General features: G+C 41.9%; 3 protein-coding genes across 3 annotated transcripts; all 3 read left to right on the forward strand.

The window, feature by feature from the left end:
• The first annotated feature begins 798 nt into the window (after nt 1–798).
• On the forward strand, nt 799–6696 carry coq9 (coenzyme Q9 homolog (S. cerevisiae)). Its single transcript, XM_076734030.1, has 9 exons — nt 799–903; nt 2652–2883; nt 3036–3171; nt 4051–4193; nt 4408–4492; nt 4661–4765; nt 5393–5548; nt 5914–5967; nt 6161–6696. Exons 1-9 carry the CDS (start codon nt 846–848, stop codon nt 6194–6196), a joined length of 1005 nt encoding a protein of 334 aa, XP_076590145.1. The 5' UTR covers nt 799–845; the 3' UTR covers nt 6197–6696.
• A 208-nt stretch (nt 6697–6904) lies between these two features.
• On the forward strand, nt 6905–9638 carry polr2c (RNA polymerase II subunit C). Its single transcript, XM_076732021.1, has 9 exons — nt 6905–7079; nt 7335–7384; nt 7654–7722; nt 7825–7877; nt 8025–8153; nt 8236–8287; nt 8424–8592; nt 8695–8769; nt 9035–9638. Exons 1-9 carry the CDS (start codon nt 6994–6996, stop codon nt 9177–9179), a joined length of 828 nt encoding a protein of 275 aa, XP_076588136.1. The 5' UTR covers nt 6905–6993; the 3' UTR covers nt 9180–9638.
• A 948-nt stretch (nt 9639–10586) lies between these two features.
• LOC143322183 (diacylglycerol O-acyltransferase 1-like) lies at nt 10587–21728 on the forward strand. Its single transcript, XM_076733185.1, has 18 exons — nt 10587–10763; nt 11777–11972; nt 13305–13392; nt 13551–13591; nt 14120–14205; nt 14384–14436; nt 14623–14728; nt 15086–15190; nt 15281–15340; nt 15449–15552; nt 16477–16515; nt 16973–17014; nt 17163–17207; nt 17488–17597; nt 17678–17743; nt 17859–17946; nt 18938–19000; nt 19667–21728. Exons 2-18 carry the CDS (start codon nt 11839–11841, stop codon nt 19877–19879), a joined length of 1443 nt encoding a protein of 480 aa, XP_076589300.1. The 5' UTR covers nt 10587–10763; nt 11777–11838; the 3' UTR covers nt 19880–21728.
• Nucleotides 21729–24104: the final 2376 nt, after the last annotated feature.

The following is a 24104-nucleotide window of genomic DNA, read 5'->3' on the forward strand; positions in this document are numbered from 1 at the left end:
TGCAAGAGAATCACTACAAATTACCACTGACTCTGTCTTAGCCTGCTCTATCCACCAAAGGGCCCACAGGATTGCCAAAGGCTCCGCTGTGTATACTGAAAGCTGATCAGGAAGCCTCCACCCTTGTCCTATTTGACGATCCAAGAAATAAACCCCAAATTCTACTTTGCCAATAGTTTGATCTTTCAAACCATCAGTGTAAATGTGAAAGCAGGAGCCCCACAAATCCTTCTGATACTCTATGACCTTCACTGGATCCCCCAGTCTTCCCTCTGATCAAGCTTAGAATATAAAAAATACCCCTACTTCCCCATAGTGCATTGTAATTGTTAAAATCCTCCACCCACAATACTGGGAAACTGACGTTTCCAATTATTTCTTATAGCAGCTCCACCTCAAGCCAAGGACTGGTGGCGATTATATATATTAACCCATAAACTTTCTCCTCAGAACTCCATACTTCAACATCCTTCAATGTCTATTTTAATACATTTCCTTTGATACTGTATTCCTGATGTGATGAATGTTGCACATGTACATTTCTGTCCACTCTGTCTGCTCTACCACTTACATATCCCAGTCTAAGAGCAATTTTAGCCATTCACACTGCAATGTAGTAGGCCAAGTATTTTAGGGATAAAACACACAAAAACCCTACATAAATCCATTTGTTGTTGTTGTTTTTTCCATTTACTCCTACAGAGAGGAAGTTTCATGCTTTTCGGACTTATCAACTGTTGGATTTTCTGGTCTCAATTTAGTTAGCTTGGTTAGCTTGAGTGTCACAGTCGAGTCGCACTAAAGTGACGTAGCTGTGTCTAAAACCGCCTCCCGTGCAGCTGAACATGGCGGCGCTGCTGAGAGGTCTGCGGGCTGGAAGGGCACTCCGGGGGCTGGGCAGCGGTAAGACAGCTGTGTTGTTGTTGTCTCGTGTTAATAATGGACAGCCTGGTAAATTATTCCTACACTGTCCTTTATTTCGGTTATTTGTCGCCTGAAGTGGTCACGAGTCAGTGTTGACGTTAGCTAACGTGCCAAAGTCACTTGGCGCAGAAGGTGACCACGGAGGGCAGAGCTGGGACAACATTATGTCGGCTGTAGCTACGAACGCAAATAACTAATTGTTGGTTGACATGTTATTGTGGTTTTCTAGACCTCAGTAGTTAAATTTGCTTTGCATGGTAAACAAGTTCCTGCAGCTGGGGGGCGTCTTCTGTCTGGTTATGCAAGCTGTACTTTCTGTATCACTTAAACCGGCTATATATAGCTTCCAGGTTCTTGTTTGAATTAACAGAAAGTGTTGTTTCTTGCGCTGAATCAGAAGAAGCTATCTTGAATCAGGGGCACAGACAGTGTAATCCGCCATAAATCATACCCCTCTAAATGTCAGTGTTAACCGAACAACATCCCCACAGTTCTACCAACCTCCACGCTGGCTCATGCTGTAAAATGTGGTCAGAAAGACTAGAAAAGCTCTTTATAACCATTGACCATATTCATTTGGCTTGTAGCGGAACAAAACAGCTGATGGAAGAATCTTAATCTGATCTCACATCACACAGAAATCATACCAATGTACAGCACAGTATTACTGTCACCCTAAGAAGCTGTAAGAAGTAACTGGATATCAGGCACTGCAACGTTTACTCACATCATGTGACACTGTGCAGGTTTTTAGCGTCCACTGCTCACCTGACTGAGAAGTTATGTTGGGTCCTCTAGCAACACTGTTAAGCTTAACTAAAAAAGAACATCAGCACACTAGAACCTGCAAACTCTATATTAATATATTCACAAGCTTTAAGACAGTTTTGTCTTGCATGGCTGAAAAGGTCTGGGGTGCAAGTTGTAGTATGCAGATGTTCTCTTTTGTACACGGTGTGTGTGATGTACAAAATCATTCAACCATTTTATAAAGAGAAGGACTGAATCGCACTCTGAAATTCACACAAAGGTTGTATTAAAAAGCGTCAAGGCTAAAAGTCCTTTTCATTAGTGTCACTGCATCAAATCCACAGAAAGTAATCAAGAATTTGAGGCATGTTGCTGCAAGAGGAAAGCTGATGAAAGATGACAGTGAAGGATTGTGCAAGTGGTGGAGAAAGAGCCTGAAGCAACAGCCAGACAGGCTCACACAGGGTGCAACAGTTCAAACTTACATAAACAAACAGATGAAAAAAAAAAAGCTGTTGAATTTTGTCAGAACTGAAGGGTCTTTTTGGAAGGATGCATTAAAAGTTTTTGGTAAAACACATTTCTTTTTACAGAAAGGAAGAAAATCAAAAAATAAATATGGTCAGACAGGCAGATGAAATGGCATCGTGGATTTTGGTTAGGCATTTTTGAGCACATGTCGACCATTTTGGGGTCTCTGTAGAAGATCGTGGGTCTTTCAGCAGGACAAAGACCTGAAAGCTTCTAGTAATTCAAGTCGAGACTGGTGCAAACTGACAACAGGGAGGTGTATGTTGTTATAATATTGGAAGTTAAATTAAGGATTGTCGAGTCATTTGTGAGTTACTTGAAACAAAGTGCAAGATCTCATGTGATGTGTTGTTGAACTAAAAGATTAATATAAATGTGGAGATGTCATTATGTATTTTGGTCACCTTACCCCCCAACCAAATTCTTGAATATATTTCTCCCTACAGTGGTGGCTGCACCAACAGCAACAAACTCACAGTGCAGCAGCCTGAGACGAGGCTTCCAGTGTGCAGCAGCGAGGCTTCAAGATGACGGCAAATCTGACAAACCCCCCTCCTCCTCATCCACAACCTACCATGAGCACTACCAGGCTCACTCTGCCAAACAGGGCACAGCAGCAGCTTCCCAGGAAGACTCAGCGTCTGACCCTGCTGACGAGGCTTCCAGGCCAAACACCAGGTCAGTCAAGACCCCACCTCACAGGATTTCTACGTACTGAAGTTCACAGTTACCCCCTGATGCAAGAGAGCTATTCTTCACCTCGTCTCATGTCATTATCTGTCTGTGCTTCATCGACGCTGAAACATGACTTTTTGTGTGTCTGAGGAAAGTTACCAGGACCAGGGCGGAGAGCAGGGCGAGGAATACGAAACAGAGGAGCAACTTCAAGCTCGAATCCTGACCGCTGCTCTAGAGTTCGTCCCACAGCACGGCTGGTCGATGGAAGCCATTGCATCTGGTGCTGAGGTGAGCTGCTGTTGAAATGAAAGGTTTTAAGTAAAGGATTTTATTAACTCAAGCAGTGTGACAAGTAGTGAACTAGTCAGATTCTTTTTATCACACTTTTATTATGTATAGGTGCCTGAAAGGTTCAATTCATGAATAATTAAACACACTCTTGGTCAATTAAACACACTCAGGGCTTTTGCTGCTCCAACCTTACTCGGTCTGGTATGACCAGTAGCTTATGGTGGCTGATGGAGGCTGGTGTGTTAATGTGAGATACATATTGCTGTATCAACAGATATTACTCCTCTCTTGTTCTACTGTTACACAAAATGACCATTTTTACACAATGTAACTTGTGATGACAGTGGATGCTGCTCAGCAACAGCTATGTAGTATTGCTTTAATATTCAACAGAAGCACGGCTACAACGATGTTAATCCTTGAACAAACCTCAGTAAAATCACCAATATCAGTAGTCAAGGATAATGAGAATCAATACATGACCACTTCAGAGATGTAACAGTTAGATGTTATCATGTTCTTTCACATCCTCTGTGACGTAGATGCAGCATATTAGAAGCAATGTGTATGAAAATGATTACAGTTGAAGCATGCACGGCACCCTGGTGGCCAAAGGCTTCAGACGCAGCCATGAACTGCAAAGTGCCCAGCTTGATTCCAGGTGGGGACCTTTCGGTACAAGTCATCCCACATCTCTCTATCCTCATATTATGTCAGCTTTCTATTGTCCAGTCTCTGATAAAGACATACAAATAGCCAATAGTACTTCAACTAAAAGTCAACTAAGAATAGAAACTAAGTGAGTAGCTAATTTGAGAATGGCTAATGTTGCATTGCCTGTTTGTTTTGTTGTTATTGTTGGTGTGTTGGTACCAGACACTGGGCCTCTCCTCTGCTTCCGCTGGTATGTTCAATAATGGAGCTGGAGACTTGGTCCTACACTTCATTGCTCAGTGCAACTCACAGCTGGTAGAAATCCTGGCTGAACAACACAAGCAGGTCCAGCTGGGCCAGGCCGAGTACGTATACACACGCCTGCAGTCTAATTGTACTGTTAAAATGCAAATTCACTTAACTTTTTGTAGGTGTTTCATAAGCATTTACCTTTTCACTTACAAATAGCTGAAGTTGGTCATTTACAGTCTCCTGTTTTGAAGAGCTGTACAATCTCTGTTAGAGCTCCAAATGAACAGTAGCAGGTTTCAGCTTTTTGTTTTGACGTCTGTGTTGCAGACGAAAGAAGACTGCTGACTTTCTGAGAGATGCTGTAGAGACCAGACTGAGGATGCACATACCCTACATTGAATCATGGCCACAGGTACACAAGTGTGCATCATGAGCGCATGGAACAGTCGACCCCTGTGTCTCCTTTTATCTGTTTATTCTCTTGATGGAAGCAGGAACTACATTTTGTGTGTGTGTGTGTGTGTGTGTGTGTGTGTGTGTGTGTGTGTGTGTGTGTGTGTGTGTGTTCATGTGTTCACAGGCGATGAGCATCCTCCTCCTTCCTCACAACATCCCAGACAGTCTGAAGCACCTCTCCACCCTGGTGGACGACATGTGGTACTACGCCGGAGACCGATCCACAGACGTGAGTGGATCCTATCACCCTCGATCCCCTCCTTCCGCTCCTGATCATACCTTCCTGTCCCCCTTTCATCACCACCCCCACAATATCAGGCCTGCCACCTCCCAGGTTACTCCCCCTACCAACACCTGAATGTGACCTGCTTACACCATGGCTTTAGAAAGGACTTCTTACTGATAAGCTGGCAGGTGCCCTTAAAAATGTATGTATGTCTCATCATAGCTCCAGTCAAAGGTTTAGTCATGTCTTAATCTAAATGTTTACTCTAAATCCTTACTCTGCTTATGTTAGGCTGCAAGTAACCAGGGCAAAATAGTCATGATTTTAAGCTACTCGGGGTTAAACTACATACTTCCTTACTTGGTAAGATGCCATGGTTTAATAAACACAAGAAACATGATTATAAGAATGCTGACATTTCCAACTGATACCAAGTAATAATATAATCAAAGTAGTAGGCTAACCTGTTTGCTTTGACATGTAATATGTCTATTTTTTATTTTTTATTTTTGTTGCTTTTTTGGTGTATTTTAACTTATTGCTATGCATTTTAAAGTAAGACACTGAGGTTGAAATAACATCACCTAAAGTCGAACATATGAATTTTGCGTGCCTTGCGTTCTTTTGTAGATGAACTGGTACACCAAACGGGCAGCACTGACGGGCATCTATAACACCACAGAGCTGGTGATGGTTCAGGATTCCTCTCCAGACTTCCAGGATACCTGGAACTTCCTTGACAACCGCATTCAGGATGTAGTCAAGATGGGCACCACTGCCAAACAGGTAGAGTGCACCGCAGCATTAAAGAGTTTAACAAACGGGTGGACAGATGAAAGGAGTCAGGATTCGCTTTTGATACTTCTGTAGGAACACCTACTTCAGTGGAATAACTGCATAGCTGACTTCATATCGAGTGTCCTAAGAAAATGTCTTTGTCCTCTCATGACACAACCTGTATTGAACATGGGGCCATGTGCAAAAGATAACTTAAGACTAAAAGATGAGGATGCTTTGATGCATCAACACAAGTTCAGTATAATGAAGGAAGTGAAACATGGTAGACTCAGGTGTTATCCTGTAGTTAGTTGACCTTTGGCCTAATTCCTTCATTATATGTTCTAAGTTGTTTGTTCCACTTTGTTCTGTAGGTGCAGTCGACTGGTGAAGCAGTAGTGCAGGGCCTCATGGGAGCTGCTGTAACAGTAAGTCTTTGCGTCATGTTCATCATTTATGTGCACTCTTCTTACCCTCCCTCCCTTTTCAAATATATACGTCAATAACCTGTGCCTGTAATTTGAAGCTTTTCCTGGTGATGATGAAGCAATTGGATTGTTCAAACAAGACACTTCAATGTATTGATAGAAATGTGGCTGGTGTTTGTCTTGTGTTTTGCAGCTGAAGAACCTGACAGGAATGAACCAGAGGCGATGATGTAAAACGTCTCTCACTCACACTGATCCTGACCGTCTGGCCTGTTTCATGAACTGAAGATCAATTTTCATGTTGCTCTTATTTCTGATTAACTTTATGAGTTTGGAAGCATTGGGCTATGGCTTTTGCTCAGCAAGAGATAGCAATTTATCCCAAGCCATAGGTCTCCCTTTGTGTGCACCTGCAGGACCAGTGACTTTGTCTTGTTTTGTTTCACTGTCCAAAATTTCACTCTCCTCAGATTATTATTTCCCTTTGTATAAAAGGACACAGAGATCTATAATGTTGTTGTTGGATTCCAATAAAGTAGTTATTGTTGTATATTGAACATGTTTGCTTGTTTTTTCATTATCTGATCAGTCAAGTCATCCACTACAGCTGATGAACGCAGGCAAACAACTCTAGTGGGTAGAGTTCTGCAGTTTAAAGATATCATTATGCCAAATGTTTGATTTAGTGCTGAAAAGCATTCTGTGGCAATAAAGCATAAACTACTTCATTTTACTGGGATTGTGTCATTTTTCTACAAACAAAAGTGCAGTCAGGATCATTTATACATTATTCTGAAATAAAGTGGCCACTTTTATTTTGAAAAGCTATTTCTCACCGTTTCTGACCCGGATATTAAATAAAAGCCCGCCCCCGCGCCTCATTGAGCCCAATCATCAATCGAAATAACATCTTCTGTCCAATCAGCGCGTGGTAAATAATTCCGGGAGGCCTTCAAGCCGGAGTAGCAGTGGAAGTGTGTGTGTACGATTTTACAACGTTAAATTTAGGCTTCTTTAACTCCAGAAATGCCGTATGCTAACCAACCGACGGTAAAGATCACAGAACTGACAGACGAAAATGTCAAGTTTGTCATTGAAAACACTGATTTGGCGTGAGTATTCATTTATTTGTCCGTTCAAAGACAGTGTGTGAGGCTGAGAGCAGCCATTATTCTTCTCAGCACCAAACTGTTGTGAAGTAGCTACACTCGGGTACTGCGCACTAGAATAATGAAGCTACTGTGTTTATGTGGAAGATAAATCTCGCAACCGTAAGAGGTGGACGCGGGGTCAGTGATGTTTCTTGCTCAGCAACATTAACGGTTTGCTAAATGTAATTTCTTGTATTGGTCACCTCTTCTTTTCAGGGTTGCAAACTCCATCCGCCGTGTCTTCATGTCAGAAGTTGCTACTATAGGTACAGTCACTTTTTGTTTGACTACAAATTTGTGGTGCAGTCATTTGAACTCACTCAGTCTGCTCTTATGAAAAAGTATTTTGATGTATTTACAGTCCAGATTGATGTAAGTTAGCAAGCAGCAGCAGAAGCACTGCTGTTAATAATAACATTAACGATGCCTGCGTCAATAACATTGCAGCCTTGGAAAATGTAGTCCGTAATACTTTCAGAAACATGCCACAAACACTCTGAATGACTAACTTGAGCTTGCACTCATTTTCCTGCAGCCATTGACTGGATCCAGATTGATGCCAATTCATCAGTACTGCATGATGAGTTCGTTGCTCACAGAGTTGGTGTGTATCACAGTGTTCATCATAATAAGTTGACGTATTGTTGCAGTATCACCAGGGAAGTGTGATACTTGTAAAAGCTGCTGATGGTTCTTGTGTCGTCAGGTCTCATACCTCTTACAAGTGATGACATCGTGGACAAAATGCAGTATTCAAGGGTACGCATACTGTCATATCAGTCATCAGTGATGTAGCCCAGTGACCCTTAAATGCAGCACCATTAATAATGGACTACCGCTAGTGCAGAAATACTAGTTAAGACTAAGTCTGTTTGTAGAAAATGTCTGCATCTGCTCCTCCTGCAGGACTGTACCTGTGATGATTTTTGTCCAGAGTGCTCTGTTGAGCTGACGCTGGACGTTCGGTGTACTGAAGACCAGACGCGTCATGTCACCTCCCGAGACCTTCTGTCCAACAACCCCAGAGTCATCCCGGTGAGTCTTTTCTCCGTTTGTTGGAGTCATTCGACGGTAAGCAGAGGAAAAAGCTGACAGTCTTGTCATTGGGCTTTTCCAGGTGACATCCAGGAGTCGAGACAATGATCCCAATGACTACGTTGAACAAGATGGTAAGCTTAGAGCTGTCTAAGGTCCCTGTCATATTATTGTCGGGCGCCTGTCTTTCCATCGTTCTATCCCACATTTTAAACATTTACCTCTTCCTTACTCTCTCCACTTCCTCATCTGTCATCTGACGCAATGCAGACATTTTACTGGTGAAGCTTCGCAAAGGTCAGGAACTGCGGCTCAGGGCGTACGCCAAGAAAGGCTTCGGTAAGGAGCACGCCAAGTGGAACCCGACGGCGGGGGTGTCCTTCGAGTACGACCCAGACAACGCACTGAGGCACACTGTCTACCCACGGCCTGAGGAGTGGTATGTTTTCATTTTGATATGACTCACCATAAAGGATGAATGTTAAATCTCTAATATTGAACTGAATGATGAATTGGCACGCTGTGTCACTGTGGTTCACAGGCCAAAGAGTGAATACTCAGAGATTGAGGAGGATGAGGTTCAGGCTCCATATGACCCCAATGGAAAGCCAGAAAGGTGAGGAAAGAGTCCTCCACATGTTGTACCTGTGTTGTGATGTTGGACCAACGTGTAGTAAATCTGTAGTCAGTACTCTATTATAATACACTGCATAAACATAATCAGGGGGTTGAATATAGTCAAATAATATGGTGCCAAATAAAAGTGTTTTTTTTGTCAGAACATTTCTTGGAAGACAAACATGTCTCTGTTTGAATTAGTGTACAGCAGAATGCAGGTGTCACAAGTCCAGCAGCTCATCTGTGACATTTTCCCTGCACAGGTTCTATTACAACGTGGAGTCATGCGGCTCTCTGCGACCAGAGACCATCGTCATGTCAGCACTGGCTGTCCTCAAGAAGAAGCTGAGCGACCTGCAGACTCAGCTGAGCCACGAGATCCAGAGCGACGTGCTCACCATCAACTGAGGGCGACTCCCTCATGGAGCAGGACCTGCATTTACACAGCATTTGATGACCAGAGGGCTGATTGAGGATCAGTGTTCAGGTCACATGGCACAGGTGTATCCTCTCTGGGTACTGGCTTTGGATCTGTGTACAGTGATGCTTGGAGCTTTTTGAAATTTGAGCCAATAAGAATACTCTTTTGGGTTGAGATAGTAAAATGTTAAAGGTTTCTTCATTAAAAATCATCACACATTACTCTGAGACCCCGATGTACAAAATTACAATGATGGGAAACTGATTGTCCCTCATCTGGAGATGTATTTTAACATCAGCAGTGACTGTAACATAAACTGTGTTTGCTAAAGCGTCCAATGCAAAGTTTGTGTCAGAATGATGCACATGTAGTTTTGTTGTCAGCAGTGTAACACTTAGTTTGTTAAATGTGATTTTTTTTAAAAAAAATAAATCTGTTATGAGGCACTTGGTGTTCTAGTATTTCAAGTGTTTACAAAAGCTTAAATACATGGAAAATGGAAAAAAAAAAATACTGGCTAGCTCTACAAAACAAACTCAGAGAATCATAAAAATTCCCTTGCAATAACAAAAAAATGCAGGCAGGACAAACCACTAAGTATAAGGTGTAGAATTAGGCCTGTGGATTTCACAGGCCTAATTCTACACATTTACAGGAAATGAGCCGTCACTACAAACTGTTTCTTTATGCTTATTACCATAGATCTGTTATAACAGCACAGTGCCAGGCTTCAGGTTTGATGCAAGGTACATCCAAGGTATTTGCATCTTTATACCCTCTGAGGGTTTTGTCAAGCCAGGCAAAGAAAGCCCGAGCGGAGCAGAAGCCAGGTAATGTGACTTCAAAGTAAAAGCATACACACTAACAGCAATGCACAGCTGTGGGTTCAGCAGAGTCTGTAGCTGAAACTGCTGAGATGTCTTGAACCTTTAAAACCATGGAACAATGAATTACTTTCAAGATCTTGCTGTTTTGTCCTTATGATAAATTATTAGACAACGAACAGGGAGTTTTTACTTTATCTTTACACTCTCTTATTAAGAAAGCCATAGAAGATCCCAATTAACTGAATCTATAGAGCCATAGAGCCAATATGAACATTTTTTTTAGCTTATTTTGTATTCTTCTGCAGTAATGAATTTGTCAAGTAATCTATTGTGTTAACATTGTGTCACTCACATCACATTAAGATGAAATAAATGTAAAGACTACATACATTTGCTCATCATTAAACGCCAAAGCAGGATTGAATTATACGTGCATATAAACAAATGGTTGAAAATATATAAATAAAAATAAAAAAATTATATAGTATCTATTTTGGTTTTGCACAAAAGAAGATTAATTTCCTTCGAGGAGGCTTTTATTTTGAATATTATGAGGAGGGGAAATTTGTATTCCAGTGGGCTTCAAGCGCTACAATGACCACATCGCATCCCCAGATGGAATCAGATGTCAGATCATCTCTGTGTGTTCAGATGTGTCCGGACAGCAGGCTGGTCAGCTGTAGCATGTAGATTTCATGTGGGCCGACCCACAGAGGATGCTGTGTGTCTGCGGGGGATGTCAAGGTACGCCGTTTTCAAGCGTTCGAGAAGGTCACGCCGAGCCGCATTCAGATTTCCGGCAATTTAAAGTTGAATTTATGAGCAGCGAATGTGACATGAAATACCAAAACCACACATTATATATCCTGAATTAGTTGAAACCGATATTGAATTCGGCACACACGTTTCCTACCATGCAGCAATAAAAATCATTAAGAAAATCAATAAATAACCCAACTTTTATTAGAATTGCACCACCCACCTTGGTGTGTCTGTGGGAAGAAGGTCGGTGGGATAAGCTGATAGACAAAAACGAAAGAGTGATGTTTTGTTTGATCTATTTCATTGAATCAACCTTCAGTTAAACATCCTGCACTGATTTAGCATTGCACCCCTGCAGCCTTGTCTTACTTGAAATGGGCAATGAATGAACAAATAGCGTGTAGAATTTATCCAATGGCACGTGACGCTCAGGTCAAGTCGGAAATCATGTTTTATGAGATGTGTGCATCTGCAGATAAGCCAGACAACATTAAACTGACAATTTACTGAAATATTTTGGTTACGGTGTCTTTCCGTGTAAGAGGACGGGAGGTTTAAAGTATCTGGGCTTATAAAGATACAGCTTGCATGCAAATAATGTGGTGCTCTGCTTTCAGTCCTAGACACCATAGTCACTGTTCAAGAAAGATAAGGTTTACACATCACATACGAAATGAACAGTTACAGGAAATGTGATCAAATATAACCCCCAGCTCTCTACAGGGACATATCCAGGGTTAATCAGCTGCTAAATTATGAAATGTTTGGATGAGACAACATCTTATCCTTCACAATCTCGTCATGTATTTGTGGCTTACGTGATTAAATACAATCAAACTTTTGCCCCTTGCCCAAAAAAGCATCATGATGGGAATTTCTACTGTTTGGAATCGGATGTATTAACTGAAAAACAAATAACAATTCTGATCATTTTGCATATGCTGGGATATTTCAGAGTAACATATGCAATAATCCCGTTTCTGTTTCTCCTAAAGTGAATTGAACCATCTCTGAACTGACTCCTGAGGACGAGCCCTCACGCTCAGACGTGGCTGTGATGAGAAAAAGGTTCTTCTCCGTCTGCTCCTCTTCTTCACCTGAGGAAGGCAGTGCAAGCCTCTATGACAGCGCTCCCATTTCTGCCACTGATCCCTGCAGTGAAGAAGAACATCCATATGCATCTCTGCTCTGGTAAGCTTTCTCTGCTGCCTCCATCAATTGACAGGATGAGATTTCAGTAGTGGAAGAAGTGTTCCGATCCTTTACTCAAGTAAAAATAGCAATCCGACACTGTCAAATACTCTATTAAAAATAAAAGTCCTGCATTAAAGTCACTACATACATTTAAAAAGTAGCAGCAAGCGATAACTTCTACTTTATCTAACATGATGGTGGGTTCAGTGGATACTGCTCACACTTAAATTCATTCTTTGTGTCTGAATCCTAAAAGGTAGAAAGTTTGTGTTATTCCAAGTTTAGTTTAATCTATTCCAATGCACCGAAGGATTTCTGGTCCATACCCATTTTCGCAAAATTTAGTGAATTCACCCATTCTTGCTCAGGCGACCCAGCCTGAGTTGATCAGACCTGGCTTGTGTCCCAGCAGCACTGGCTGTGGATCACTCCTCCTAATCCAAAGCCATCTGGCAGCCCTGTCTGTAACCTCCAAGGTAGACTCTGATGGACTTTCCTTTTTGTAGCCCCAGTGATCCCAAGCGGCAGGCAAAGTCTCCACCCCCCACACGCACAGTTGTGCAGACCCGCTGCTGATTTGGGCTATGACTGAGGCTGCGCACCTGCCCTGGCAAAGGTGATGTTGCTCAGGTTGCCTAAGTGCTAAGGATGTGTCTGAATGAAGCTTCTACAGGGCATAGAGGACATGCTGGCTCGAGCCCCAGACATAGAGATTTGCAGGGCTACCTAGGACATCATACATAACTTGGACCATGAACTTGATCTGCTTGGATTCCGCCTGCCAGATATCAGAGCATGATATCTTACTCCCCAACACAGCCTTGCTATCAGCTTAGAGGAAATGTTTGTGCTGCTTGCTAACTGGCGTGTATTCTGCTCTAGATGCACTTTTCTGTCGGTTTTGCTTTTCTTTTAATGACAAAAATTCTATGACACCAGGACTCACTGAAGCTGAAGAACAGAATAAATGTAAAATCGTCCAACTCTGTCTGAAACCTTTGACCACAGCTTCATTACATTCTGTGCACATTGCAACAACACTACACTTCAGCGCTAACAGAAGGAGGAAGAGGAGGAGGAGGAGGGTGGATGTGAGGTTTTTTGCAACTCCAAGTGTGAGAATATGTTGATAACACCAGTATAGATATTAACGCTGAGAGAATAGTATCTGCTGCAGGTGATTGGCTGACATCCACACATCCATCCACAGGGGGGATGTTTCATCAAAGGTGATTAAAGATGAAGCCACACCAGAATTGGTAGGATGTCAGTTACTCAAGCACAGGTGAAAAATACATCATGACGACTAAAACAAGTCTGTTTGTCCAGCTGTCATCGTGTCCAAGACTCGTTGCTGAGCTCCAACAGCAGCTTCACTGGATACAGAGGCATCCTCAACTGGATCATCATTCTCCTGGTCAGCTTCCTCATCTCTTCCCTTCAGTTTTTATAGGCATATCTATTTTTTTTATTGAATTACCAAACATATGCTTTCAGTTTAGGATTATCTCTGATTTCTGACTCATTAACTGACTGATGTTTCACTGTCTGTGTGTGTATGTGTCTGATTTTCAGGTCCTGACTCATGCTCACTTGTTCTTGGAGAATTTCATACAGTGAGTATAAATACTGTATCAAATCATAACTGTAACTAAAATTAAAAAGTTTGCCCAATATATTGTCAGTCTTCAGTTCAGCCTGGCTCTAGGCCTGGTCCCCACAGGATGAATCCTTTTGACCTCTGGACTCTGACTGTGACAGCAGCTGAGTCTTGATTGGTTGATTGAGTGCAGCTGTGCTCAGGAGGAGAGGAGGCTGGACCCAACCTGTCGGCCTGCAGTGAGACAGACTCAGACTCGACAAACAGAGGAGAGACAGACTGGTGACACAAGATGGGGAAAGCACAGGAGCACAAAAGGGGAAAAAGGAGACGGCAGATCTCCACAGAAAGTTCAGCCTTTGTCTTTGAAACTGCAGCTTAAAACAATAGTTAAAAAATAGCTTTCAGCCACATTTCACATCGTTATCAGCAAATATCGTTGCATATAATAAGTTTTACAATCCGTGTTCTCATGAAGACTGAGATTTTTTAATGCATATGATTTTTATTTGTCTTTTGTCCTTTGCTTTCCTCCTCTGAACAGACATGGCTTCTTGATAGATGTCAAAAAGGTCTTGGAGCATCTCATTGAGGACAACTGCAACTGGCCATCTGTCAACCTCATACTGGGTGAGAAACTCATTTAGATAGAACTGCAGCAAAAATACCACCAGCCATAGGAAAGCAAGAACATTTCATTAGATCAACCTTCAGTTAAACATCCTGCACTGATTTAGCATTGCACCCCTGCAACCTTGTCTTACTCTCAATGGGCAATGAATGAACAAAGTGTCTTGATTTCCTCCAGCTGCCAACATGTTTGCCATTGCAGCTTTGCTCCTCGAGAGGTCTCAGGAAAAGGTGAGACTGGTGCAATTTCATTTTCTCTGTAATTCTGATCAGGTTTGTTCTGATTTAGAAAACGCATCAACACCATGCCATGATTTAAATTCACACCAAATCAAGTTTGAAAACCATCTGAAGACATATGACTCGTACTCGTATGAACTCAAAATGATTGTCAGTGAAACACTTTCTTTCCGTCAGGCTGTGCTGTCCCCCACCAACACTCATCGTTTACATCTCACAAATCTGGGGCTGCTGCTGCTCTTTCCTGCTGCAGTCATTGTACATGAGCCAACAATGTCAACAGGTAAGAGGGGTAACTGTTTGATTGTGCATCATCATTCCATCATATTTACTGTACATATATGATGCAGTGACTGAAGATGTAGTACAGTGTCAAATGGAATATTGTAGATACATTATGGGCGCACTTCAGAATAAAGTTCTGCATGTTTGATTGATGTTTGCAGCAGCTTGTAATGATGGACTGAGGAGTTAGAGAGACACTGACCTTTCCAGCCTACAGGCACGGTTGTTTCACAGCCCTTACGTTCTGCTCATCAAGTGTAGTTTGAAACGCCAAATTTTTTCAGAATGTTTACATCATTGCGCTCTAAACGATGCCGGATCATTGCTGGGGTGTCTCTGTTTTTTTGTCCACCAGGTGGAGCATTCCTCTCTCTGTGGTTCTACACCGGTCTGGGGATGAAGCTTTATTCATACCAAGAAACTAATCGCTGGTACCGACAGGCTCATTTAACTGATGCAGGTATTTTTTCCAACACCAGATGTTGCTGATTTCATTCCAGAACGCAAACTTAAACTAATCCAACAACTTTTTATATCTGTGTGATTTCAGCGACAGGCGAGAACATCTCTGATGCTCAAAAAGTCCACAGTGAGCATCTTACTTTCCGAGGTGAAACCGTTTGTCATTCATAAGATGAAGCTTGACTTTTTTTTTTTTTTTTTTGCATTAACATCTGATGACACATTTTGTCCTCTGTGACTGTCTTTGATACCTCAGATCTGTATTATTTCCTCCTTGCCCCTACTCTGTGCTACCAGAGAGACTTCCCACGTACTCCTAAGGTCCGCATCAATAAGCTGCTGCACAGGCTGCTGGAAATGGTGAGCTGGCCAGTGGCACCATTATCACTGAGGGTTTGATGCACTTTTAATTGTAGAATAGAACAATATTAGCTCCAGCAATGCGAGAGACACAGACATTTTTTGGACGTTGTCCCCATATTACAGCAGTGTGGCTAGTATGATCATAATTGGAGCAGTCACAAATAGTTGTAGTTTTGCCAAAGAGGCTGTGAGACTTAAAATGCCTAAATAGAAGCAAATCAGACAAAGAAATAGATGAAGTGAAACACGGTGCACTGCTGTTGCTGTACTTCCATTCGATGTATGCATTTGCTGTGTCATAATTAAATGAAAAGCCAGTGAAAACGCTCTGAAGCTGTGATTGACAGTTGATTGTTTTTCATTTTGGCAAACGAGTGCATCCCCACCTCACAAAAGAAAAAGCTCACCTGCACCAACGCATTAAAAATGAACGACGGTGCTTTCTGTCTTCATTGTTGTCAGATCGGCTTCAGGTCTGCTCTCTGCTGGACACTGAACACTGAAATGCAATGCACCCCCTCACTTTTCTCTATTGTTATTTGATTTTAATGTGGCATTGGAAATTCATGTCACAATGAGAGACAATTGATTTAGATTAATTATTTAGTCTTAAAGCTAAATAATTGTCCTTTTAACATGTGTTTTACATTCAGTTATGGCAGTTAATGCATAAATGAAAAGGACATCCTGATAACAAGCTGTATTGTATTTTGATGATGATGATGATGATATGATTGATGTCTCTGTGTAAACCATGAATAACGAACAAGTTTAAATAACTTCTATTAATTTGGAGAAGCAGTTTCTGCATAACCTTTTACTGATGCACTGGATTCCAGAAACAGCTGATGTCGAGATACTCTGTTGGTCTTATGGATGGAAACACTGCAGATTGATAATTGTGGCGTTTTCTCTTTTCAGGTGGTCGTTATCCAGATCATGGTTGGAATTGTGCAGCAGGTACAGCAGCTGGTTGAAGTTATTACCTGTATTGTACAATATGTTAGTGTTTACTTACCTGGGAACCTAGTATCTCTAACTAACTCTATCATACTTTAGTGTAGTATCAATATAATAGAAAAACCCAGTATCATGTTTTGGCTTTTCAGATAGGATGATGAGAGAAACTGGGTTGCAGAAGCTAGTGTAAGAGAAGGAACCATAAAGGAGGAGGGAGACTTAGCTCCGCTGTAGTGTACTTTTGTTATGCTGTATTATGCTATATTTGTCATTCAGTTATGTTAACATGCTGCTGTGCAGAAGTACAGTCTCACAGAGCCTCTAGCATAGCGGTAGACTGTTAGTCTTGTTTCTGAATGTGTTAAATATGCATTGTCATTTTACACTGAATGCTATTACTGCACTATGAGTCTTTTCTCTCTCTCTCTCTCTCTCTCTCTCTCTCTCTCTCTCTCAGTGGATCGAGCCCATCTTTCAGAGATCAGAAAATTCCTTCTCTGTGAGTGAATAATAATAATAATAATAATAATAATAATAATAATAATAATAATAATAATAATAATAATAATAATCACTTTTCATTGTGAATATTAGAACAAACACAGCTTCCACATCTGTGGATTTGTCATTTCCATTCTTTTCCATAGAATATGGACATCACCATGAGAGTGGAGCACCTGGTGGGACTGGTGGTGAGTGATTTTTGAATGGTATTGTAACATTACATTCTGGTGACTTTTGATAGTTTGGATATCCCAGAATTATGTCAGTCTGGGGTCTTGTAAGCAGATGTAACCTCTGTGAAGAAAGTGGTCCCAGATGGTGGTGATGATGAGGATGGGTGGGGGTATGTTTGGTCATGATAATTAGAAACAAAAGTTTGTACAGTCACATACATGAAAGAATATAAGAGATAGCAGAGATTGCTGTTAAATGGTGTGTTTGTATTGCTATCGCATATTTTCTTGCCAGGCACCAACCCATTTCCTCTGGCTCCTCTTCCTCTTCTTGAGTCACTCCTATCTGAATTTCTGCGCGGAGCTGCTGTGCTTTGGTGATCGTCATTTTTATGGAGACTGGTGGTCAGTTGCACAAAACAATTTCCTCACATTGGGTTGTTGCGCATTCATCACTGGCTCATTGTGGTTCATTTGATTTACAGGAACGCTACAACGCTGATCACTTTCTGGAAGAACTGGAATATTCCCTGTCAGAAGTGGTGTCACAGGTATTTTAGTCTGACAGAGCTAAAACAGGCCTCATTCTTCACTCAGATGACATGAGTATCAAATCATTTCCCTTTTATTCTTATGTCTTTGCTCTTTGTCTTCTCTCGCATGAAGACATGTGTACACACGGCTGGTGGAAAAGGATGTGCCCCCATCACGAGCTGAGTTACTGGTCTTCCTCATGTCCGCTGCTCTATGTGAGGTACAGTCTGATATTGCATGAAGCAAACTCATCCTGATTTGTTGGTAGCAGAGTCAAGTCAAAGTTTATTTTATCCCAATTTTACAAAGCATGTGTGCAAAGCATGACTGTACATAAATTAAAAACAGCAACGAGCAACATTAACAAAACACACAAAGAAGAAGTGAGGTTCATACAAACTGTTACAAACAGAATATTTGACACATACAAAATAATATATACAATAAAACAGTGCTAAGCAGCATTTGCAACTACACATATACAAAAACACATTTGTCTCAGTCTAGGATTTAGGGCAAATATATTTTGAGTTGACTTTTGAGTGAGTCGACTGAGCTCTCCTCATGAACATGGATAAGAAGATGGGCCTTGGTATGAGAAGGTCCTGATGTTTTATTTATTTTGGGAATAGTCGGGAGAAGTGCACTTCGTAGAGCCCTAACAGGTATATGAGGAGTGACTAGGTGTAATAAACAGGATGGTGCAAGTCCCTGTTGTATTTTAGAAGTTAAAAGTCAATTCTTGAGGTCAGCTCTGGCATGTACAGGGAGCCAGTGTGATGGAATAAGAACAGGGGTAATATGATAAAATGTTCTAGCTTTGTAAGCCAGAGAAAAGTGTATGACGGCAGTCAAGCCTGGATGAGACAAATGCATGAAGTGTTTCAGCATCATCCATGGAGAGAATGGAACAAACCCACTGTGTTTCCTGAGTGGAAAGGCACAGTCTTTGAAATATTGTTAATATGTTCTACAGAGGAGAGTTTAGGATCTAATAATACTGCCTTGTAAAATCAGTGTCAAGCTAGTGAGCATTTGTTAATTCCCCACACTAATTCGATAATGAGGTAGGCTTGCAGATCTTCAGAGGGACAATGGTAATCTCTGAACTCTACTTTGTCCCATGGATCTTACATTATTGAGATTAGAGGGCCCGGACAAGCAATGCAATAATAAGCTGCTGTGATGATTTTGTCCCCTCTTCTCCACAGTGTATGATTGCTCTGCCCCTGCATAGCTGTCGTCTGTGGATCTTCCTCATGATGGTGTTTGAGGTGAGGATATCACACCAATGGTGGCTGGTGATCATTAACCTCGACGGGCCTATAAGCACTGAGGCCTTCTGCTCATTCCACTAACAGTGTTGTCTCGCTTGGTGCACTAAACTTTGACTCCAACTTTAGAAAAATGTCACATTTATTCACCCGTTGAATCAGAAAAGCAAACACACTCCATACTTAATCTGTCTCAGAAGCATCCTCGTTTTCAGTGATTTATCGAGGCTTGAGAGCAGGATTAGGCAGTGAACTGATTGCTTCTGTGTTAGCCTTTATTTTATGATATGATCACACCAAACATGACATGCTAGTCACGTTTCCATTTTACGAGAAGTAGTGAATCATTTGCAAAGACACTCCATCAGACCCAAGGTCTGCACTGATCTATATTGCTTGCAATGCTAAGTAGCAACAACCATGAAGTAAGCAGCTAATGCGCTTGGACTGACAGGAGGATTTACAGTATGTGGCCATAAGTGGTAAATGGTAGCAGAACATTACGGTGTCATTTTACATTTAGACTGATCATGACAAACAACCCTTGTCACATGAAGGGAAAAGATAAATTATCTTAATCTTTTCTGACCCTCCACACTTAATAGGCACTCTGGGTTGGGCAAGAGGAGACCTGTGTTTTTATTAAATCTGGCGTATTTCTTCCAGCTTCTGGTTGCAGTGTTTCTTGGAGACTACTTCCAGGGAAACTATGGCAATGGTTTAGTGTGGCTGTGTCTGCTGCTGGGCCCTCCTCTGGCTGTGACCACCTACTTCCACGACCACTACATCAGCTTCCCTCATCATCAACATCAGTCATCATCCTCACCACTGACAACTGGCCACCGTCTTCCCAGCACAGTTTTACTGCAGCCTCACTGATCAAGGAGAAGAAATTCTATCCTGTTGTATTGTATAGGGCTGTGATCCAAAGCTCAGTGTAGGCTGCTCATGTCTGTTCAAGGATCCATTCTGATGTCTGAAAAACCTTTTGGAGTTACAAAGATCTCAACCCACTCCAGCAGCATACTGTGAACTGTATCTATATATCGTGTAGACTCATTAATGGACCTATTACACTGACTTGCAAATTATACTACCGTGCTTCCACATCGGACAACTGTTCATGCAATAAACAACCAGTGTAGTATTTTTTAGTCTTAATTTTCACATGTGAGGCTCATGACCGTTAAATGAACTGCAACATGGCGAGGCTGCAGCAATCTCAGCTACTGATCACTTCTGTTATTGCGATGTGAGTCAGCAGCACAGACGATAAGATTGCTGCTTACAGACTGCTCTGTCAACATGTGGTTAAGGGGCCCTGGTTAATCCAAGCTTACTGTAAGTTTCATGGACATGGTCCAATCAGGAAGTACAGGGAATGACTGTTCCTCGTCATGGTTCAGTGAGGTCCAAGTGTGGAGTGATTTAAGTAAAGTTTGTACAGGCCTTGATGACAGTTAGAAATGCTCAGGCTTGTTCTCGTAATTCTTTTTATTTTATAGCATATAGTAAATTATAGGCCTTCCACTTATGCATGAACATGATAGCATACAGCTACAAGCTAATGTTGAGACAGTCATTCTCTTATCTCGCCAATAGAGAGATATAACTGCATATTGTTGGCATGTCAGTGGTAAGAGATATAGTCAAAACAGTTCTTTATGTGGCCTTTGGGAAGGGAGCACATACATGATGCCTACATGACACATTAATGGGGCTGCCAGAAGCATGATCATTTATAGACAAGTAGAACTTTCCTGGACCATAGATTCCATACGGGGTAGTTGGCCTGAAAAACACTGAAGACCCCCTGCCATGCGGTAAATGATGTCACTTTTCTCCTTGATGTCAGCTTTGGCCACGTAGCTAGCTTAGCTTGATGTGCACATTCACTGGGGTGTGTTTGTGTGATGTCGACACTTGACTGTATGTGCTCAGGGACACCACAGATGTACGCAGAGTTGAAAATGTTCCGAGATAACAAACTACCATATGAACTCAAAGTTGTTCCCATTGGCAAAGTACTGAGCTTCTCTTGCAGAGCAGGTCTGTGGGTAGCAGTAGTTGTGCTGGGCTGCTTCCAGGAGTGATTATGCGTCATTATATAAATGTGAACAGAGCAACAACGAGACTGCCGAAGGCCTGGAGCCGAATTTATCAGCAAAGTTTAAACATTGGTTAGTGGTAATTTGGCCGTCACCTGCAGATTGTTGCCAGGTTTTCAGTGATTTCTCTCAATGATCATGTAAACAGTAATGATGTTGAAAAAAGGTGTATTGTGCATTATGTGTCTTTTATTTATTGAACATTTATTGTTGCTACTTTTGCTATTCATAGGGTTAAGGTTCATAACTGTTGTGTGTAAACCAAATGCTGCCTCTCAGACATTAAAGAATAACTTGCCACTGGATGGAAAAGCTTTGTTCACTGCGCTCTCAGGTTGAAAGTTTTAAACAGCTGCTGTTGCAACTCTCATCACCGATCACCCAGCAGTGTCTGTCTGTAACCACACCCAACAGTGACGACACACCCAGGACAATACCTCTCCATCACTGCAGCAAGGTGAGAAGTTAAAACAGTGGAGATCAGAAAAAATAAGATTTTCTGCTGTTTATAAATTGGCATTAAAGATCTAGTCTGGGGGTGTTGGACTTTTTCCCTTGGAGGGCCAAAACTGAGATGTGATGGTGCGCCATGGAACAAAAATAAACACCTATTGTGCTGTTGAGATGTCCCAACTTTGAAACGTGTTGCTGGTATCAACTTCAAAATGAGGAAATGATTTTCAAAAATGACGACATTTCTCATTTTCAACATTCAATATGTTTTCTTTGTGCTATTTTCAATTCAATGTGGAGTTTCAATGTTTTGCTTATCATCACAATCTGTTTCTATTTACATTATACACAGTGTCCCAACTTTTTTGGAAATGGGGTTGTATCATACAACAGAGTCTCACCCATTCAACCACACCCTCAAACAAAGAGGGACAAAGAGACAGACTATACTGCACAAGTACACAGCACAAGTAAAACTTTAACAGATCCAACATATCATTATGTTTGAGCAGACAGGAAAAGAAGCGACAGAAAAATGCAAAGGGTAAGAATTTTGGTTTCAGACTTTTTATTCAGCACCAAGCCTCTGGACAAGTGTTTATTTGTGTGAAGATGCATTGTCAACTGCAACATAGCTGAACATGAAACATAGCTGCATATTCGAAAGTGCTTATAAAGCAGTAAATTAGATGTTTATTCTTCTGTTTTGATATATTTGTGTGATGAAATGTTATTATAAATATGTACAGTGAACAAATAAATCTGGTGTTACCCTTGGCTCACCCTCAAGACACCTCAGGGTGTCACAGCAGTCACTTTAGGAACCACTTGGGTACCTTCAAATGAAGAGGTACTGATGTCCTGCATTTTCAAACATGTAGTAGATTCACGTAGATTCACGTTGGGCCCGTGTTTTAGCTCAACACCGCACACATAATAATTTATTCATCATTAATTAGGTGTGTCATCTGGGAGGACACTCTCTTCTACAGTAGATTACAATCATTCATTCATCTTCTTTACCCGCGCATCCCATTTCGGGGTTGCGGGGGGCTGGAGCCTATCCCAGCTAGCAATGGGCGAGAGGCGGGGTACACCCTGAACCAGTCGCCAGCCGATAGCAGGGCAACATACACAGACACACAGACAGACAACTCACACACTCACACTCACACCTACGGACAATTTAGAGACCAATTAACCTAATGAGCATGTTTTTGGTCTGTGGGAGGAAGCCGGAGTGCCGGAGAGAACCCACGCATGCACGGGAAGAACATGCAAACTTCACACAGAAAGGCCCTGCCCGACCCCGGGTTCATCAAGCTCTCTTCTCAGCACGCGCACTACCTGCTGCGCCACCGTGCCGCCCCAGATTACAATCATACTGATTATATTTTTTTAGGTTCCCAAACTGCAGCCTTTCCAGAGCTAGTGTTCTCAGCCTGTTTTTGGCTTGTGGCATGCATCATTATTTCCACCTGCAGCCAGCAAGGACGGTGCAAAAATGTTGCACAGTCACAACAAGGCAGAACACCTCACAAAGTCCCACAAATCACTCATGAACCCCCTTCATCAAGCTCTCTTCTCAGCTAAGGATACAATCAAGAAGCTGACTTTTGAGAATGTCAGCCTGAGGCAGGAGAATGCCAGGCTGATGCTCCCCTGACGCTCTGGAGGAGCTGTGAGTGAGCCAGCTAAAGGAGGACCTGAGGGAAAAGAAAAGCTTGGTCTTGATTGACAAAATGGTAGCTGTCATCTGGGACTACAGAGACACAATGACTCTTTTGATGAAGAACCAGTCAGTGATCCGCCAGAGCTAGAAGAGAGGGGAAAGCAAATGTAACAGTCTGGAAGAGAGCTACAGGAGGGAGCTGACTGAAACAGAGGAGAGCTGGCAGAGTACAAGAGATGGAGAGAGATGTGATTCCATAAAGAAGACGAATGGAGACAAAAGACCAGTGACACTTTTTGTGCTAATCTATGGTTAAACGCATTTTGGAACTACCACTGCACTGAATGCACAAAAACTGAAATTGATCTTGTCCAGTAAATTCTCCAAACTAAACCACAAACAGGTTGTTTTGGCATTTGAACAAATGGCCTTTGCTGCTGTTTTACTGGGCAGGACAATCTCATCATCTCAACCTCTCTGGGTTTGATGACAAACAAGCATATTTCCCTAAAATGTTGGGCTTATTCTTTCAACAGCTTGTTGGATTCTTAGTTTTAGATTCAAAATCAGTCTGAGAAGAAAAATTAAATATATTTTTGTGAGTTTTCAGGGACTTGCCTGTAAAAAGAAAGAAAGAATTGCTTCAGGTATAGAAGGACACCACATGGCACAGGTGTTATGTTGGAGGAGACTGCTTTGCTCCTTGCTCAGTCCAAGAAGAAGTAAAGAATCCCTTGGAGGACAGTTCTCCCACTTCCCTCCCCTTCTTCACTCCTGTCCTCCCCTTTCTCTCCTCTCGTGTTTCCTTGATGAATAAAATAAAAGCTCTACTCAGCTGTCCTCAGTTGTCACTTGAAGCTTTATTGTGTAG

Source organism: Chaetodon auriga, chromosome 6 (genome assembly GCF_051107435.1).
Source record: "Chaetodon auriga isolate fChaAug3 chromosome 6, fChaAug3.hap1, whole genome shotgun sequence".
Classification (NCBI taxonomy): Eukaryota; Metazoa; Chordata; class Actinopteri; order Chaetodontiformes; family Chaetodontidae; genus Chaetodon; species Chaetodon auriga.

What these genes read in the sequence shown, in the direction of transcription:
- coq9 (XM_076734030.1), top strand. Translation starts at nt 846, where the DNA reads ATGGCGGCGCTGCTGAGAGGTCTGCGGGCTGGAAGGGCACTCCGGGGG. An exon ending in CCATTGCATCTGGTGCTGAG is followed by an intron (nt 3,172 to 4,050) that starts GTGAGCTGCTGT and finishes TGTTGGTACCAG; the next exon opens with ACACTGGGCCTCTCCTCTGC. An exon ending in TGGGCACCACTGCCAAACAG is followed by an intron (nt 5,549 to 5,913) that starts GTAGAGTGCACC and finishes TTTGTTCTGTAG; the next exon opens with GTGCAGTCGACTGGTGAAGC.
- polr2c (XM_076732021.1), top strand. Translation starts at nt 6,994, where the DNA reads ATGCCGTATGCTAACCAACCGACGGTAAAGATCACAGAACTGACAGAC. An exon ending in ATTGAAAACACTGATTTGGC is followed by an intron (nt 7,080 to 7,334) that starts GTGAGTATTCAT and finishes TCTTCTTTTCAG; the next exon opens with GGTTGCAAACTCCATCCGCC. An exon ending in GTCAGAAGTTGCTACTATAG is followed by an intron (nt 7,385 to 7,653) that starts GTACAGTCACTT and finishes ATTTTCCTGCAG; the next exon opens with CCATTGACTGGATCCAGATT.
- LOC143322183 (XM_076733185.1), top strand. Translation starts at nt 11,839, where the DNA reads ATGAGAAAAAGGTTCTTCTCCGTCTGCTCCTCTTCTTCACCTGAGGAA. An exon ending in TGAGCATCTTACTTTCCGAG is followed by an intron (nt 15,341 to 15,448) that starts GTGAAACCGTTT and finishes TTGATACCTCAG; the next exon opens with ATCTGTATTATTTCCTCCTT. An exon ending in GATCAGAAAATTCCTTCTCT is followed by an intron (nt 17,015 to 17,162) that starts GTGAGTGAATAA and finishes TCTTTTCCATAG; the next exon opens with AATATGGACATCACCATGAG.